We start from the raw sequence: 18,496 nt of genomic DNA, 5'->3' as shown, positions 1-18,496 counted from the left end.
TTGGGTGTACTCTGGTTGAGGGTATCATGGTAGAAACTGAAAGTGGATTCCTTTTCATCTTCATCCCTTTAAAAGGACATTAAAACAGAAAATATCAAGGGAATATTTTAACCTGCATAATTGGAGTTTGGCGCTCCCCAAGAACACCATTCCATGCTTTTTTCTGTTAAAGCTATCTTCAGGCTGGAACCAGAGGATATAATTCAGGGCTAAATTCTGGTTCAGACACAAGTCCAAAAACAGATGCTACTCGTGATTATTAGCAGTTTTTGCATGTGCTGCAAGAAGTAATTACAGACTGTGCATGTGCTGCACCATACATGCACACCTTCATGGAGGAATTTGAGAGCGGACGGTTGTTCCTTATGTGGCCGGATCTGCTCTGAAATGGACATTTTTGGTGGCAACTGGGAGGCAACCGTGTGGATGAATTCAAAAGATCAGGGAGTGTCATGGGAGTGTTGTGGCCATGTAGCCAGTCTTCCATGCTTGTTTACATCATAAACCAACATCAGCAGCTGAAATTCATCACCAAATTATCAAAGTGTACGGTGATGATGTCATGTCACAGAGGTTTGGTGCACTGCCATTGATAATGGCAGGACAGATGGCAATAAAAGTCATCTGTGGTGAACATGCTTGGCCGGCTGGATCGCCGCTCACCTTGGACGTCTGTCTTGCTGTTATCAAAGGCAGTGCACTAAACCCAAACTTGTTTCCATGACTTGATGCTATCACCATCCAACTCGAGAAGTTGGTGATGACTATCAGCTGCTGATGTGCCCTGTAGACACAGAAATCTGATTAAACTATGCATCTCAATATTTGACCATGTTTCCACCAGCCCCACCATCTTACAGCTGATGTTGGGACAGGAGGACTGATATGAGGCACAGTCTAATGGCCGTGAGGGGAAGCAGCGGTCTACCTGCTCTGGCCTGGCAGGAAATTAGAATGAAATAGAGAACATTACACACGTGAGAGGTCTTGTTACCTTACTTATTGAACCAACCTCATATAATTAAGAGATTGATAAAAGACTCTGATGAAACACCCCTGCAACACGTATCTTTCTCATGTTCCTTTTTATCTCTCAGGTGTTTGTCACAAACCCAGATGGTTCTCCAGCAAACAGGATTGCTGTCATGGCTGTCATAGCTGGACAAGGAAAAGTGGAGGGTTTGACTGGACCAGAGGGAACTGTCCGACTGACTCTAAACACAGCAGCAAACATCAATAATCTGCCAATAACTGTAAGTGACCATTACATTGACACATCTATGTATATAACATTATTGCTATATACTATGCTATAACATATATGCTATAACATTATTGAAGAAATAGTGTGTCATTTTAATTTGGATTTATGATGTCTGAATAACATTAGTTATTATTGCTGAGTTGTCCTGTTGAAAACATACTATTCTGTGTTTTAATCCTCCTCCTCCTCTCCTGCGAACCTACTCCTACAGCTACTGTGTCCTCTTTCCTTTTAACTACCTCCTCCTCTTCCTCCTCCTTGTCTTGTCCCTTCTATAATCCTACTGCTATAACTACCTCCTCCTCTTCCTCCTCCTTGTCTTGTCCCTTCTATAAATCCTAATGCTATAACTACCTCCTCCTCTTCCTCCTCCTTGTCTTGCCCCTTCTATAAATCCTACTGCTATAACTACCTCCTCTTCCTCCTCTTTGTCTTGTCCCTTCTATAAATACTACTGCTATAACTACCTTCTCCTCTTCCTCCTCCTTGCCTTGTCCCTTCTATAAATCCTACTGCTATAACTACCTCCTCCTCTTCCTCCTCCTTGTCTTGTCCCTTCTATAAATCCTACTGCTATAACTACCTCCTCCTCTTCCTCCTCCTGGTCTTGCCCCTTCTATAAATCCTAATGCTATAACTACCTCCTCCTCTTCCTCCTCCTTTTCTTGTCCCTTCTATAAATCCTACTGCTATAACTGCTTCCTCCTCTTCCTCCTCCTTTTCTTGTCCTTTCTATAAATCCTACTGCTATAACTACCTCCTCCTCTTCCTCCTCCTTTTCTTGTCCTTTCTATAAATCCTACTGCTATAACTGCCTCCTCCTCTTCCACATTCTGTTATTTCTACTAATACAACTCCAAAATCACTACTAGTATTTTGCACCCATCATTTGCCTGGTAGCTAGCGATTGTGCAAATATTGTTTTCCTTTCTCTCCCCAGAACATTCTCATCTCTCTACACCTGTTCTTTCATCTCTTCCTGTTCTTCCCCTTTTCTCCCCGTGTCCTTCCCCATGTTACTCTCATCTACCCCTGTCGTTCCTCATGGTCCTGCCATTTTCCTGTCCTGTCCATTGTTCCTCCTATCTCCTCATGTCCATTACCATTTCTTTATTCTTCAATGTGTTCCTCTCATTTCCCCGTCCTTCCTGTTTCTCCTGTCCCATATTGTACTGCATTTGATTCTCGTGTCTCCCCCTGTCCTTTCCCCTGTATATCTATTCTTCCCCTGTCCTTTCCCCTGTATTCCCCTGTCCTTTCCCCTGTAACTCTATTCTTCCCCTGTCCTTTCCCCTGTATCTCTATTCTTCCCCTGTCCTTTCCCTGTATCTCTATTCTCCCCCTGTACTTTCCCTGTATCTCTATTCTCCCCTGTCCTTTCCCCTGTATCTCTATTCTTCCCCTGTCCTTTCCCCTGTATCTCTATTCTCCCCCTGTCCTTTCCCCTGTATCTCTATTCTCCCCCTGTCCTTTCCCCTGTATCTCTATTCATCCCTTGTCCTTTCCCCTGTATCTCTATTCTTCCCCTGTCCTATCCCCTGTATCTCTATTCTCCCCCTGTCCATTCCCCTGTATCTCTATTCTTCCCCTGTCCTTTCCCCTGTATCTCTATTCTCCCCCTGTCCTTTCCCTTGTATGTCTATTCTTCCCTTGTCCTTTCCCCTGTATCTCTATTCTCCCCCTGTCCTTTCCCCTGTATCTCTATTGTTCCCCTGTCCTTTCCCCTGTATCTCTATTCTCCCCCTGTCCTTTCCCCTGTATCTCTATTCTTCCCCTGTCCTTTCCCCTGTATCTCTATTCTCCCCCTGTCCTTTCCCCTGTATCTCTATTCTTCCCTTGTCCTTTCCCCTGTATCTCTATTCTTCCCTTGTCCTTTCCCCTGTATCTCTATTCTCCCCCTGTCATTTCCCCTGTATCTCTATTCTCCACCTGTCCTTTCCCTTGTATCTCTATTCTCCCCCTGTCCTTTCCCCTGTATCTCTATTCTCCCCCTGTCCTTTCCCCTGTATCTCTATTCTCCTCCTGTCCTTTCCCCTGTATCTCTATTCTCCCCCTGTCCTTTCCCTATATCTCTATTCTCCCTCTGTCCTTTCCCCTGTATCTCTATTCTCCCCTTGTCCTTTCCCCTGTATCTCTATTCTCCCCTTGTCCTTTCCCCTGTATCTCTATTCTCCCCCTGTCCTTTCCCCTGTATCTCTATTCTCCCCCTGTCCTTTTCCCTTTATCTCTATTCTCCCCCTGTCCTTTCCCCTGTATCTCTATTCTCCCCCTGTCCTTTCCCTATATCTCTATTCTCCCTCTGTCCTTTCCCCTGTATCTCTATTCTCCCTCTGTCCTTTCCCCTGTATCTCTATTCTCCCCCTGTCCTTTCCCTGTATCTCTATTCTCCCCCTGTCCTTTCCCCTGTATCTCTATTCTCCCTCTGTCCTTTCCCTGTATCTCTATTATCCCCTTGTCCTTTCCCTGTATCTCTATTCTCCCCCTGTCCTTTCCCCTGTCTCTCCTGTCTCCCCCTGTCCTTTCCCCTGTATCTCTATTCTCCCCCTGTATCTCTATTCTCCCACTGTCCTTTCCCCTGTATCTCTATTCTCCCCCTGTCCTTTCCCCTGTATCTCTATTCTACCCCTGTCCTTTCCCCTGTATCTCTATTCTCCCCCTGTCCTTTCCATATATCTCTATTCTCCCTCTGTCCTTTCCCCTGTATCTCTATTTTCCCCCTGTCCTTTCCCCTGTATCTCTATTCTCCCCCTGTCCTTTCACCTGTATCTCTATTCTTCCCTTGTCCTTTCCCCTGTATCTCTATTCTTCCCTTGTCCTTTCCTCTGTATCTCCATTCTCCCCCTGTCCTTTCCCCTGTATCTCTATTCTCCCCCTGTCCTTTCCCTTGTATCTCTATTCTCCCTCTGTCCTTTCCCCTGTATCTCTATTCTCCTCCTGTCCATTCCCATTTATCTCTATTCTCCCCCTGTCCTTTCCCCTGTATCTCTATTCTCCCCCTGTCCTTTCCCTATATCTCTATTCTCCCTCTGTCCTTTCCCCTGTATCTCTATTCTCCCCCTGTCCTTTCCCCTGTATCTCTATTCTCCCCCTGTCCTTTCCCCTGTATCTCTATTCTCCCCCTGTCCTTTCCCCTGTATCTCTATTCTTCCCTTGTCCTTTCCCCTGTATCTCTATTCTCCCCCTGTCCTTTCCCCTGTATCTCTATTCTCCCCCTGTCCTTTCCCCTGTATCTCTATTCTCCCCTTGTCCTTTCCCCTGTATCTCTATTCTCCCCCTGTCCTTTCCCCTGTATCTCTATTCTCCCCCTGTCCTTTCCCTATATATCTATTCTCCCTCTGTCCTTTCCCCTGTATCTCTATTCTCCCCCTGTCCTTTCCCCTGTATCTCTTTTCTCCCCCTGTCCTTTCCCTGTATCTCTATTCTCCCCCTGTCCTTTCCCCTGTATCTCTATTCTCCCTTTGTCCTTTCCCTGTATCTCTATTCTCCCCTTGTCCTTTCCCCTGTATCTCTATTCTCCCCCTGTCCTTTCCCCTGTCTCTCCTCTCTCCCCCTGTCCTTTCCCCTGTGTCTCTATTCTCCCCCTGTATCTCTATTCTCCCCCTGTCCTTTCCCCTGTTTCTCTATTCTCCCCCTGTCCTTTCCCATGTATCTCTATTCTCCCCCTGTCCTTTCCCCTGTATCTCTATTCTCCCTCTGTCCTTTCCCCTGTATCTCTATTCTACCCCTGTCCCTTCCCCTTTATCTCTATTCTCCCCCTGTCCTTTCCCCTGTATCTCTATTCTCCCCCTGTCCTTTCCCTATATATCTATTCTCCCTCTGTCTTTTCCCCTGTATCTCTCTTCTCCCCCTGTCCTTTCCCCTGTTTCTTTATTCTCCCCCTGTCCTTTCCCCTGTATCTCTATTCTCCCCCTGTCCTTTCCCTATATCTCTATTCTCCCTCTGTCCTTTCCCCTGTATCTATATTCTCCCCTTGTCCTTTCCCCTGTATCTCTATTCTCCCCTTGTCCTTTCCCCTGTATCTCTATTCTCCCCCTGTCCTTTCCCCTGTATCTCTATTCTCCCCCTGTCCTTTCCCCTTTATCTCTATTCTCCCCCTGTCCTTTCCCCTGTATCTCTACTCTCCCCCTGTCCTTTCCCTATATATCTATTCTCCCTCTGTCCTTTCCCCTGTATCTCTATTCTCCCCCTGTCCTTTCCCCTGTATCTCTATTCTCCCCCTGTCCTTTCCCTGTATCTCTATTCTCCCCCTGTCCTTTCCCCTGTATCTCTATTCTCCCTCTGTCCTTTCCCTGTATCTCTATTCTCCCCTTGTCCTTTCCCCTGTATCTCTATTCTCCCCCTGTCCTTTCCCCTGTCTCTCCTCTCTCCCCCTGTCCTTTCCCCTGTATCTCTATTCTCCCCCTGTATCTCTATTCTCCCCCTGTCCTTTCCCCTGTATCTCTATTCTCCCCCTGTCCTTTCCCCTGTATCTCTATTCTCCCCCTGTCCTTTCCCCTTTATTTCTATTCTCCCCCTGTCCTTTCCATATATCTCAATTCTCCCTCTGTCCTTTCCCCTGTATCTCTATTCTCCCCCTGTCCTTTCCCCTGTATCTCCTCTCTCCCCCTTTCCTTTCCACTGTATCTCTATTCTCCCCCTGTATCTCTATTCTCCCCCAGTCCTTTCCCCTGTATCTCTATTCACCCCCTGTCCTTTCCCCTGTATCTCTATTCTCCCCCTGTCCTTTCCCCTTTATCTCTATTCTCCCCCTGTCCTTTCCCCTGTATCTCTATTCTCCCCCTGTCCTTTCCCTATATCTCTATTCTCCCTCTGTCCTTTCCCTGTATCTCTATTCTCCCCCTGTCCTTTCCCCTGTATCTCTATTCTCCCTCTGTCCTTTCCCGGTATCTCTATTCTCCCCTGTCCTTTCCCCTGTATCTCTATTCTCCCCCTGTCCTTTCCCCTGTATCTCTATTCTCCCCCTGTCCTTTACCCTGTATCTCTATTCTCCCCCTGTCCATTCCCCTGTACCTCTATTCTCCCCCTGTCCTTCCCCTGTATCTCAATTCTGCCCCTGTCCTTTCCCCTATATCTCTATTCTCCCTCTGTCCTTTCCCCTGTATCTCTATTTTCCCCCTGTCCTTTCCCCTGTATCTCTATTCTCCCCCTGTCCTTTCCCTGTATCTCTATTCTCCCAATGTCCTTTCCCCTGTATCTCTATTCTCCCCCTGTCCTTTCCCTATATCTCTATTCTCCCTCTGTCCTTTCCCCTGTATCTCTATTCTCCCCCTGTCCTTTCCCCTGTATCTCTATTCTCCCCCTGTCCTTTCCCCTGTATCTCTATTCTCCCCCTGTCCTTTCCCTGTATCTCTATTCTCCCCATGTCCTTTCCCCTGTATCTCTATTCTCCCCCTGTACTTTCCCTATATCTCTATTCTCCCTCTGTCCTTTCCCTGTATCTCTATTCTCCCTCTGTCCTTTCCCTGTATCTCTATTCTCCCCTTGTCCTTTCCCCTTTATCTCTATTCTCCCCCTGTCCTTTCTCCTGTATCTCTATTCTTCCCTTGTCCTTTCCCCTGTATCTCTATTCTTCCCTTGTCTTTTCCCCTGTATCTCTATTCTCCCCCAGTCCTTTCCCCTGTATCTCTATTCTCCCCCTGTCCTTTCCCTTGTATCTCTATTCTCCCCCTGTCCTTTCCCCTGTATCTCTATTCTCCCCCTGTCCATTCCCCTTTATCTCTATTCTCCCCCTGTCCTTTCCCCTGTATCTCTATTCTCCCCCTGTCCTTTCCCTGTATCTCTATTCTACCTCTGTCCTTTCCCCTGTATCTCTATTCTCCCCCTGTCCTTTCCCCTGTATCTCTATTCTCCCCTTGTCCTTTCCCTGTATCTCTATTCTCTCTCTGTCCTTTCCCTGTATCTCTATTCTCCCCTTGTCCTTTCCCCTGTATCTCTATTCTCCCCTTGTCCTTTCCCCTGTCTCTCCTGTCTCCCCCTGTCCTTTCCCCTGTATCTCTATTCTCCCCCTGTCCTTTCCCCTGTATCTCTATTCTCCCCCTGTCCTTTCCCCTGTATCTCTATTCTTCCCCTGTCCTTTCCCCTGTATCTCTATTCTCCCCCTGTCCTTTCCCCTGTATCTCTATTCTCCCCCTGTCCTTCCCCCTGTATCTCTATTCTTCCCCTGTCCTTTCCACTATATCTCTATTCTTCCCCTGTCCTTTCCCCTATATCTCTATTCTCCCCCTGTCCTTTCCCTTGTATCTCTAGTCTTCCCCTGTCCTTTCCCCTGTATCTCTATTCTCCCCCTGTCCTTTCCCTATATCTCTATTCTCCCTCTGTCCTTTCCCCTGTATCTCTATTCTCCCCCTGTCCTTTCCCCTGTATATCTATTCTCCCCCTGTCCTTTCCCCTGTATCTCTATTCTCCCCCTGTCCTTTCCCCTGTATCTCTATTCTTCCCCTGTCCTTTCCCCTGTTTCTCTATTCTCCCCGTCCTTTCCCCTGTATCTCTATTCTTCCCTTGTCCTTTCCCCTGTATCTCTATTCTCCCCCTGTCCTTTCCCCTGTCTCTCCTGTCTCCTCCTGTCCTTTCCCCTGTATCTCTATTCTCCCCCTGTCCTTTCCCCTGTATCTCTATTCTCCCCTTGTCCTTTCCCTGTATCTCTATTCTCCCCCTGTCCTTTCCCCAGTATCTCTATTCTCCCTCTGTCCTTTCCCTGTATCTCTATTCTCCCCTTGTCCTTTCCCCTGTATCTCTATTCTCCCCCTGTCCTTTCCCCTGTATCTCTATTCTCCCCCTGTCCTTTCCCCTGTCTCTCCTGTCTCCCCCTGTCCTTTCCCCTGTATCTCTATTCTCCCCCTGTCCTTTCCCCTGTATCTCTATTCTCCCCCTGTCCTTTCCCTGTATCTCTATTCTCCCCATGTCCTTTCCCCTGTATCTCTATTCTCCCCCTGTACTTTCCCTATATCTCTATTCTCCCTCTGTCCTTTCCCTGTATCTCTATTCTCCCTCTGTCCTTTCCCTGTATCTCTATTCTCCCCTTGTCCTTTCCCCTTTATCTCTATTCTCCCCCTGTCCTTTCTCCTGTATCTCTATTCTTCCCTTGTCCTTTCCCCTGTATCTCTATTCTTCCCTTGTCTTTTCCCCTGTATCTCTATTCTCCCCCAGTCCTTTCCCCTGTATCTCTATTCTCCCCCTGTCCTTTCCCTTGTATCTCTATTCTCCCCCTGTCCTTTCCCCTGTATCTCTATTCTCCCCCTGTCCATTCCCCTTTATCTCTATTCTCCCCCTGTCCTTTCCCCTGTATCTCTATTCTCCCCCTGTCCTTTCCCTGTATCTCTATTCTACCTCTGTCCTTTCCCCTGTATCTCTATTCTCCCCCTGTCCTTTCCCCTGTATCTCTATTCTCCCCTTGTCCTTTCCCTGTATCTCTATTCTCTCTCTGTCCTTTCCCTGTATCTCTATTCTCCCCTTGTCCTTTCCCCTGTATCTCTATTCTCCCCTTGTCCTTTCCCCTGTCTCTCCTGTCTCCCCCTGTCCTTTCCCCTGTATCTCTATTCTCCCCCTGTCCTTTCCCCTGTATCTCTATTCTCCCCCTGTCCTTTCCCCTTTATCTCTATTCTTCCCCTGTCCTTTCCCCTGTATCTCTATTCTCCCCCTGTCCTTTCCCCTGTATCTCTATTCTCCCCCTGTCCTTCCCCCTGTATCTCTATTCTTCCCCTGTCCTTTCCACTATATCTCTATTCTTCCCCTGTCCTTTCCCCTATATCTCTATTCTCCCCCTGTCCTTTCCCTTGTATCTCTAGTCTTCCCCTGTCCTTTCCCCTGTATCTCTATTCTCCCCCTGTCCTTTCCCTATATCTCTATTCTCCCTCTGTCCTTTCCCCTGTATCTCTATTCTCCCCCTGTCCTTTCCCCTGTATATCTATTCTCCCCCTGTCCTTTCCCCTGTATCTCTATTCTCCCCCTGTCCTTTCCCCTGTATCTCTATTCTTCCCCTGTCCTTTCCCCTGTTTCTCTATTCTCCCCGTCCTTTCCCCTGTATCTCTATTCTTCCCTTGTCCTTTCCCCTGTATCTCTATTCTCCCCCTGTCCTTTCCCCTGTCTCTCCTGTCTCCTCCTGTCCTTTCCCCTGTATCTCTATTCTCCCCCTGTCCTTTCCCCTGTATCTCTATTCTCCCCTTGTCCTTTCCCTGTATCTCTATTCTCCCCCTGTCCTTTCCCCAGTATCTCTATTCTCCCTCTGTCCTTTCCCTGTATCTCTATTCTCCCCTTGTCCTTTCCCCTGTATCTCTATTCTCCCCCTGTCCTTTCCCCTGTATCTCTATTCTCCCCCTGTCCTTTCCCCTGTCTCTCCTGTCTCCCCCTGTCCTTTCCCCTGTATCTCTATTCTCCCCCTGTCCTTTCCCCTGTATCTCTATTCTCCCCCTGTCCTTTCCCTGTATCTCTATTCTCCCCATGTCCTTTCCCCTGTATCTCTATTCTCCCCCTGTACTTTCCCTATATCTCTATTCTCCCTCTGTCCTTTCCCTGTATCTCTATTCTCCCTCTGTCCTTTCCCTGTATCTCTATTCTCCCCTTGTCCTTTCCCCTTTATCTCTATTCTCCCCCTGTCCTTTCTCCTGTATCTCTATTCTTCCCTTGTCCTTTCCCCTGTATCTCTATTCTTCCCTTGTCTTTTCCCCTGTATCTCTATTCTCCCCCAGTCCTTTCCCCTGTATCTCTATTCTCCCCCTGTCCTTTCCCTTGTATCTCTATTCTCCCCCTGTCCTTTCCCCTGTATCTCTATTCTCCCCCTGTCCATTCCCCTTTATCTCTATTCTCCCCCTGTCCTTTCCCCTGTATCTCTATTCTCCCCCTGTCCTTTCCCTGTATCTCTATTCTACCTCTGTCCTTTCCCCTGTATCTCTATTCTCCCCCTGTCCTTTCCCCTGTATCTCTATTCTCCCCTTGTCCTTTCCCTGTATCTCTATTCTCTCTCTGTCCTTTCCCTGTATCTCTATTCTCCCCTTGTCCTTTCCCCTGTATCTCTATTCTCCCCTTGTCCTTTCCCCTGTCTCTCCTGTCTCCCCCTGTCCTTTCCCCTGTATCTCTATTCTCCCCCTGTCCTTTCCCCTGTATCTCTATTCTCCCCCTGTCCTTTCCCCTGTATCTCTATTCTTCCCCTGTCCTTTCCCCTGTATCTCTATTCTCCCCCTGTCCTTTCCCCTGTATCTCTATTCTCCCCCTGTCCTTCCCCCTGTATCTCTATTCTTCCCCTGTCCTTTCCACTATATCTCTATTCTTCCCCTGTCCTTTCCCCTATATCTCTATTCTCCCCCTGTCCTTTCCCTTGTATCTCTAGTCTTCCCCTGTCCTTTCCCCTGTATCTCTATTCTCCCCCTGTCCTTTCCCTATATCTCTATTCTCCCTCTGTCCTTTCCCCTGTATCTCTATTCTCCCCCTGTCCTTTCCCCTGTATATCTATTCTCCCCCTGTCCTTTCCCCTGTATCTCTATTCTCCCCCTGTCCTTTCCCCAGTATCTCTATTCTCCCTCTGTCCTTTCCCTGTATCTCTATTCTCCCCTTGTCCTTTCCCCTGTATCTCTATTCTCCCCCTGTCCTTTCCCCTGTATCTCTATTCTCCCCCTGTCCTTTCCCCTGTCTCTCCTGTCTCCCCCTGTCCTTTCCCCTGTATCTCTATTCTTCCCCTGTCCTTTCCCCTGGATCTCTATTCTCCCTCTGTCCTTTCCCTTGTATCTCTAGTCTTCCCCTGTCCTTTCCCCTGTATCTCTATTCTCCCCCTGTCCTTTCCCCTGTATCTCTATTCTCCCTGTCCTTTCCCCTGTATCTCTATTTTCCCCCTGTCCTTTCCCCTGTATCTCTATTCTCCCCCTGTCCTTTCCCCTGTATATCTATTCTCCCCCTGTCCTTTCCCCTGTATCTCTATTCTCCCCCTGTCCTTTCCCCTGTATCTTTTTTCTCCCCCTGTCCTTTCCCCTGTATCTCTATTCTCCCTCTGTCCTTTCCCCTGTATCTCTATTCTCCCCCTGTCCTTTCCCCTGTATCTCTTTTCCCCCCCTGTCCTTTCCCCTGTATCTCTATTCTCCCTCTGTCCTTTCCCCTGTATCTCTATTCTTCCCCTGTTCTTCCACCTGTTCCTCCTATTTTGCTGCCTTTTCCTGTTTCTCCATTCTCCCACTGTTCTTCCACCTGTTCCTGTCATTTCCTCCCATCCTTCCCCTGTCTCTCCTGTCTCCAATTGTCTAGCACTTGATTCTCATGTGTCTCCCCCTGTATCTCTATTCTTCCCCTGTTCTTCCACCTGTTCCTATTTCCCCGCCTTTCCCCGTTTCTCCATTCTCCCACTGTTCTACCGCCTGTTCCTCTAATTTCTGCCTTTCTGTCTTGTTTCTCCTGTCTCCAATTATCCTGCACCTGATTCCCTTGTCTCCCCCTGTCCTTCCCCCTTTTTCTCTATTCTTCCCATGTCCATCCCCCTGTTTCTCTATTCTTCCCCTGTACTTCCACCTGTTCCTCCTATTTCCCTGCCTTCCCCATGTCTTCATTTTCCCACTTTTCTTTTGTCAGTTCCTCTTATTTCCTCCTGTCCTTCCCTTTTGCCTCCAATTGTCCTGCACCTTATTCTCTTTTTCCTCCTGTCTTTTTCTCTGTTTTTTCCTTCTCCCCCTGTTCTTCAACTTGTTCCTCCCATTTCTCCCTGTCCCTCCCATCTTCTTCTACTCTCCTCATTTTCCCATCTCCCTCTGTTCTCTCTCCTGTTACTCCTGTCTCTTCTTGTTCTCTCTCTTTCCTCCGATCTCCCCTTGTTCCTCCCATTTCCCCTTCCTCTTGCCCCTGTTCCTTCAATCTACTCCTGTTCTTCCCCCTATTTCTCCTGTTTTCCATATTCCTCCCATCTACCCCTATTCTCCCCCATATTCATATGTACTACCTAATAAGTGTCCTTTAAATACTATGAAACAGTCTTTTTCCAATGCACTTGCCAATGGGCTGGCATGGTGACATGCATGTCATGTACCTGTGCTGCTCTGTACATTACATGTTTATTTAATACCTTTTTTTATCCCTAAGGGGATAAGATGGGCACAGCGGGTCTGGTACGTGGCTCTGGTGGTTTTTTTTTAATGCGACAGCCGTTGCCCAGTGTACAGTAGGTACACCCGCAGAAATGCATTTAGTAGTCATATCCTTTATTATCCTGGGAGAAACTGGCGCAACTCAATGCTCACTTACCAACGTAGAATGTTACTGAAGCAGCACCCACTGTAATACATCCCATATAGCATGGCTCATGGAGCCGCTGTAACATTGGCCATTTACTTGCACACAATTGTGATTTTCTTCTCTGTGATACAGTAGCTGCATTCTCCAATAACAAGCTCTTTGTTTTATATACTCTAATTCTAGGTAAAAACTGACCGTCCTGATTTGCCTGAAGCCCGACAGGCAACTGCGACCATGACCGCCACAGCCTACACGTCAGGTGGGAATTATCTGCACATCGGTATCACAGCAACAGAGGTCAAACCTGGGGACAATCTTCACATAAATTTCAATATTCGTAATACTAACCTGGCCATTCAGAACCAGATCCAACACTTCACGTACATGGTAAGTGGACTATATGCAGCAATATTTAATATAAGTAAACAACTCCATTTTAAGCTGGGTTTTGGCTATTAATCTGGTTTCGGTTTAGGATAGGCAAACTATAAAAATATCTCATTATCCACGTGGCATCATAGACCAGTGCTACAGGTGGTCACCAATACTGGCATTTATCTATAACCTGAAACTGTTTTAGCCTAGCAACCTCTATGTAGGTGAAGTATCCGGTCAGAATGTCAACAGTCAGAATGTCGACAGGTTCTAAATCTCAACAGTTAGAATGTCGACATGGACATAAGGTTGAAAATAAAAATTTAGACATCACAAATGTTAATATGGTTAAAATGCCGACATGTTCATTATATTGACCTTTCACATATCAACACCAGAATGTCTGGTCAACACCAGAATTTGCTTAAACTTTGGGATTCCGAGTGATATCGAGTTCCAGCTGAGGCTCTGAGCAGAACGGAGTCCAGAGTCCAAGTACAGAACCTGGATTTAAAAACTGAATCTTGGGTTTTGGATTGAATGTAAACATGTCTAAATTAGGGGTGTGCACCGGCCACTTTTCGTGTTTTGTGTTTTGGTTTTTGATCTGGATCTTTCTTAGTGTTTTGGATCTGGATTGGTTTTGCCAAAACCACCCTTCCGTGTTTTGGGTTCTGGGTTTTGTGTTTTGGATCTGTATTTTTTTTAAAAAAAGCATAAAAACAGCTAAAATCACAGAATTTGTAGGTTTTTCTGCTCCTATGCTATTATTAACCTCAATAACCTTAATTTCCACTCATTTCCAGTCTATTCTGAACACCTCACACCTCACAATAGTGTTTTTATGTCCAAAAGGTTGCACCGAGGTAGCTGGATGACTATGGTAAGTGACACGAGTGGGCGGCACAAACACGTGACCCATCTAGGCGTGAAACTGCAGTGGCAGACAGGATGGCAGTTTGAAAAACTAGGCCCCAAACTGTACATAATGCAAAGAAAAAAAAGAGGTGCAAGATGGAATTGTCCTTGGGCCCTCCCACCCACCCTTATGTTGTATAAACAGGACATGCACACTTTAACAAACCAATCATTTCAGCGCCAGGGTCTGCCACACAACTGTGGCTGAAATGATTGGTTCGTTTGGGCCCCCACAAAACAAGCTGGCAATTAATCTGTCCCTGCACAAACTGGCTCTACGGAGGCAAGATGTCATCCTCATCCTCCTCATTCACCGATTCCTCACCCTCTTCAGTGTGTACATCCTCATCCTCACAGAGTATTAATTCATCCCCGCTGGAACCACAGGTCCCTCTGTACGTTCTGGAGGCTGGTCTCCCTGGAAGAGTTGATAATTCATTTTATGAACATCATCTTCTCCACATTTTGTGGAAACAACCTCCTACGCCTTTCGCTGACAAGGTTCCCGGCTGCACTAAACAGTCTTTCGGAGTACACACTGGAGGGGGGGCAACTCAGGTAAAATAGAGACAGTTTGTACAGTGACCTCCAAATTGCTTCTTTTTCCTGCCAGTACAGGTACGGACTGTCTGACATGCCTACTTGGATGCTGTCACCGATGTAATCCTTTAACAGACAGATGCACGCTTGTCGCTGCTGCTTTGAGGATGCAAGTGCGGCTACAGCCCACACAATTCACAAAGACAGAAAAAAAAAGAAGAATATTTTTATTGTTTGTGTAGCACACTTTGAGGGTGTCACCACCCTTTAACAGACAGACGCACGCTTGTCGCTGCTGCTTTAAGGTTGCAGGTGCGGCTACAGCCCACACATTTCAGAAAGACCGAAAAAAAAGAACAATATTTTTATTGTTTGTGTAGCACACTTTGAGGGTGTCACCACCCTTTAACAGACAGATGCATGCTTGTCGCTGCTGCTTTGAGGATGCAAGTGCGGCTACAGCCCACACAATTCACAAAGACAGAAAAAAGATGAATATTTTTATTGTTTGTGTAGCACACTTTGAGGGTGTCACCACCCTTTAACAGACAGACGCACGCTTGTTGCTGCTGCTTTGAGGATGCAAGTGCGGCTACAGCCCACAAAATTCACAAAGACAGAAAAAAAAAGAACAATATTTTTATTGTTTGTGTAGCACACTTTGAGGGTGTCACCACCCTTTAACAGACAGACGCACGCTTGTCGCTGCTGCTTTGAGGATGCAAGTGCAGCTACAGCCCACACAATCCACACAGACAGAAAAAAGAAGAATATTTTTATTGTTTGTGTAGCACACTTTGAGGGTGTCACCACCCTTTAACAGACAGACGCACGCTTGTCGCTGCTGCTTTGAGGATGCAAGTGCGGCTACAGCCCACACAATTCACAAAGACAGAAAAAAGAAGAAGAATATTTTTATTGTTTGTGTAGCACACTTTGAGGGTGTCACCACCCTTTAACAGACAGATGCACGCTTGTCGCTGCTGCTTTGAGGATGCAAGTGCAGCTACAGCCCACACAATCCACAAAGACAGAAAAAAGAAGAATATTTTTATTGTTTGTGTAGCACACTTTGAGGGTGTCACCACCCTTTAACAGACAGATGCACGCTTGTCGCTGCTGCTTTGAGGATGCAAGTGCGGCTACAGCCCACACAATTCACAAAGACAGAAAAAAGAAGAAGAATATTTTTATTGTTTGTGTAGCACACTTTGAGAGTGTCACCACCCTTTAACAGACAGACGCACGCTTGTCGCTGCTGCTTTAAGGATGCAGGTGCGTCTACAGCCTACACATTTCACAAAGACCGAAAAAAAAGAACAATATTTTTATTGTTTGTGTAGCACACTTTGAGGGTGTCACCACCCTTTAACAGACAGATGCACGCTTGTCGCTGCTGCTTTGAGAATGCAAGTGCAGCTACAGCCCACACAATTCACAAAGACAGAATAAAGAAGAATATTTTTATTGTTTGTGTAGCACACTTTGAGGGTGTCACCACCCTTTAACAGACAGATGCACGCTTGTCGCTGCTGCTTTGAGGATGCAAGTGCGGCTACAGCCCACACAATTCACAAAGACAGAAAAAAGAAGAAGAATATTTTTATTGTTTGTGTAGCACACTTTGAGGGTGTCACCACCTTTTAACAGACAGACGCATGCTTGTCGCTGCTGCTTTGAGGATGCAAGTGCAGCTACAGCCCACACAATTCACAAAGACAGAAAAAAGAAGAAGAATATTTTTATTGTTTGTGTAGCTCGCTTTGAGGGTGTCACCACCCTTTAACAGACAGACGCACGCTTGTCGCTGCTGCTTTGAGGATGCAAGTGCGGCTACAGCCCACACAATTCACAAAGACAGAAAAAAAAGAACAATATTTTTATTGTTTGTGTAGCACACTTTGAGGGTGTCACCACCCTTTAACAGACAGACGCACGATTGTCGCTGCTGCTTTGAGGATGCAAGTGCAGCTACAGCCCACACAATCCACAAAGACAGAAAAAAGAAGAATATTTTTATTGTTTGTATAGCACACTTTGAGGGTGTCACCACCCTTTAACAGACAGATGCACGCTTGTCGCTGCTGCTTTGAGGATGCAAGTGCGGCTACAGCCCACACAATTCACAAAGACAGAAAAAAGAAGAATATATTTATTTTGTTTGTGTAGCACACTTTGAGGGTGTCACCACCCTTTAACAGACAGACGCACGCTTGTCGCTGCTGCTTTAAGGATGCAGGTGCGGCTACAGCCCACACATTTCAGAAAGACCGAAAAAAAAAGAACAATATTTTTATTGTTTGTGTAGCACACTTTGAGGGTGTCACCACCCTTTAACAGACAGACGCACGCTTGTCGCTGCTGCTTTGAGGATGCAAGTGCAGCTACAGCCCACACAATTCACAAAGACAGAAAAAAGAAGAAGAATATTTTTATTGTTTGTCTAGCACACTTTGAGGGTGTCACCACCCTTTAACAGACAGACGCATGCTTGTCGCTGCTGCTTTGAGGATGCAAGTGCGGCTACAGCCCACACAATTCACAAAGACAGAAAAAAGAAGAAGAATATTTTTATTGTTTGTGTAGCACACTTTGAGGGTGTCACCACCCTTTAGCAGAGAGACGCACGCTTGTCGCTGCTGCTTTAAGGATGCAGGTGCGGCTATAGCCCACACATTTCACAAAGACCGAAAAAAAAAGAACAATATTTTTATTGTTTGTGTAGCACACTTTGAGGGTGTCACCACCTTTTAACAGACAGACGCACGCTTGTCGCTGCTGCTTTGAGGATGCAAGCGCAGCTACAGCCCACACAATTCACAAAGACAGAAAAAAGAAGAATATTTTTATTGTTTGTGTAGCACACTTTGAGGGTGTCACCACCCTTTAACAGACAGACGCACGCTTGTCGCTGCTGCTTTGAGGATGCAAGTGCGGCTACAGCCCACACAATTCACAAAGACAGAAAAAAGAAGAATATTTTTATTGTTTGTGTAGCACACTTTGAGGGTGTCACCACCCTTTAACAGACAGACGCACGCTTGTCGCTGCTGCTTTAAGGATGCAGGTGCGGCTACAGCCCACACATTTCACAAAGACCGATAAAAAAAACAACAATATTTTTATTGTTTGTGTAGCACACTTTGAGGGTGTCACCACCCTTTAACAGACAGACGCACGCTTGTCGCTGCTCCTTTAAGGATGCAGGTGCGGCTACAGCCCACACATTTCACAAAGACAGAAAAAAAAATAACAATATTTTTATTGTTTGTGTAGCACACTTTGAGGGTGTCACCACCCTTTAACAGACAGACGCTCATGCTTGTCGCTGCTGCTTTGAGGATGCAGGTGGAATCTAGACGGGATTTGGAACCGGGGACACACTACCTCCATCAATTGTCTAAATCCCACTGCACTAATGGCGGATACCGGATGCACGTCTAACACCAACATAGCAGTCAAGGCCTCAGTTATACGTTTTGCTTCAGGATGACTGCTGTCGTACTTCATCCTCATCGCTAGGGACTGTTGGAGGGTCAATTGTTTAGTAAAAGTAGTGATGTTCCTACTTCCTCTCTGGGATGATGAACAACTCCCAGCAGCAGCAATAGCACTAGGAGGAAGTGGTTCTTGATCTTTCCCTATTTTATTTTTATCCGAGAAAGTTTGGTCCTCCATTTATGTTATATTGATATATACGTGCGGCTAAAGCGCACACAAACACAGAAAATATTTTCTTATTTTTGCTGGAGAGTAGTGCACTTTGTGGGTTACACCACCCTTTAAGAAATGAGCCAGCCAGCTCTTTACTTATGGGACACAGGCGCACGCTTGGCGCTGCTCCTTTGTTGATGCACGTGCAGCCACAGTGCACACAAGTCCCAAACACAGAAAATATATATTTTTTTGGTTTGGAGTGTACTTTGTGGGTTACAGCACCCTTTAACGGTCAAGCCAGCCGGCCCTTTACTTATGACACAGGCGCACGCTTGGCACTACTTTGTTGATGCACGTGCGGCTACTGCGCACACAATTCACAAACACAGAAAATATTATTTTTTTGGTTTGGAGTGTACTTTGGGGGTTACAGCACCCTTTAACGGTCAAGCCAGCCGGCCCTTTACTTATGACACAGGCGCACGCTTGGCACTACTTTGTTGATGCACGTGCGGCTACTGCGCACACAATTCACAA

The 18,496-nt window shown here is 46.5% G+C and overlaps 1 protein-coding gene across 1 annotated transcript in view; it reads left to right on the top strand.

Moving 5' to 3' along the window:
- Window positions 1-18,496, top strand: part of LOC148454324 (A.superbus venom factor 1-like) — a 91,818-nt gene that overhangs the window by 20,475 nt on the left and 52,847 nt on the right. The window contains exons 11-12 of the mRNA XM_088461036.1: window positions 1,098-1,253; window positions 12,653-12,856. Of these exons, the coding sequence (XP_088317162.1) occupies window positions 1,098-1,253; window positions 12,653-12,856 (360 nt within the window). The remainder of the gene's footprint in view (window positions 1-1,097; window positions 1,254-12,652; window positions 12,857-18,496) is intronic.

The sequence above is a fragment of the Taudactylus pleione genome, unplaced genomic scaffold, assembly GCF_031769625.1.
Source record: "Taudactylus pleione unplaced genomic scaffold, aTauple2 ptg001005l, whole genome shotgun sequence".
NCBI lineage: Eukaryota > Metazoa > Chordata > Amphibia > Anura > Myobatrachidae > Taudactylus > Taudactylus pleione.
This window is presented reverse-complemented; position numbering and strand designations above follow the sequence as displayed.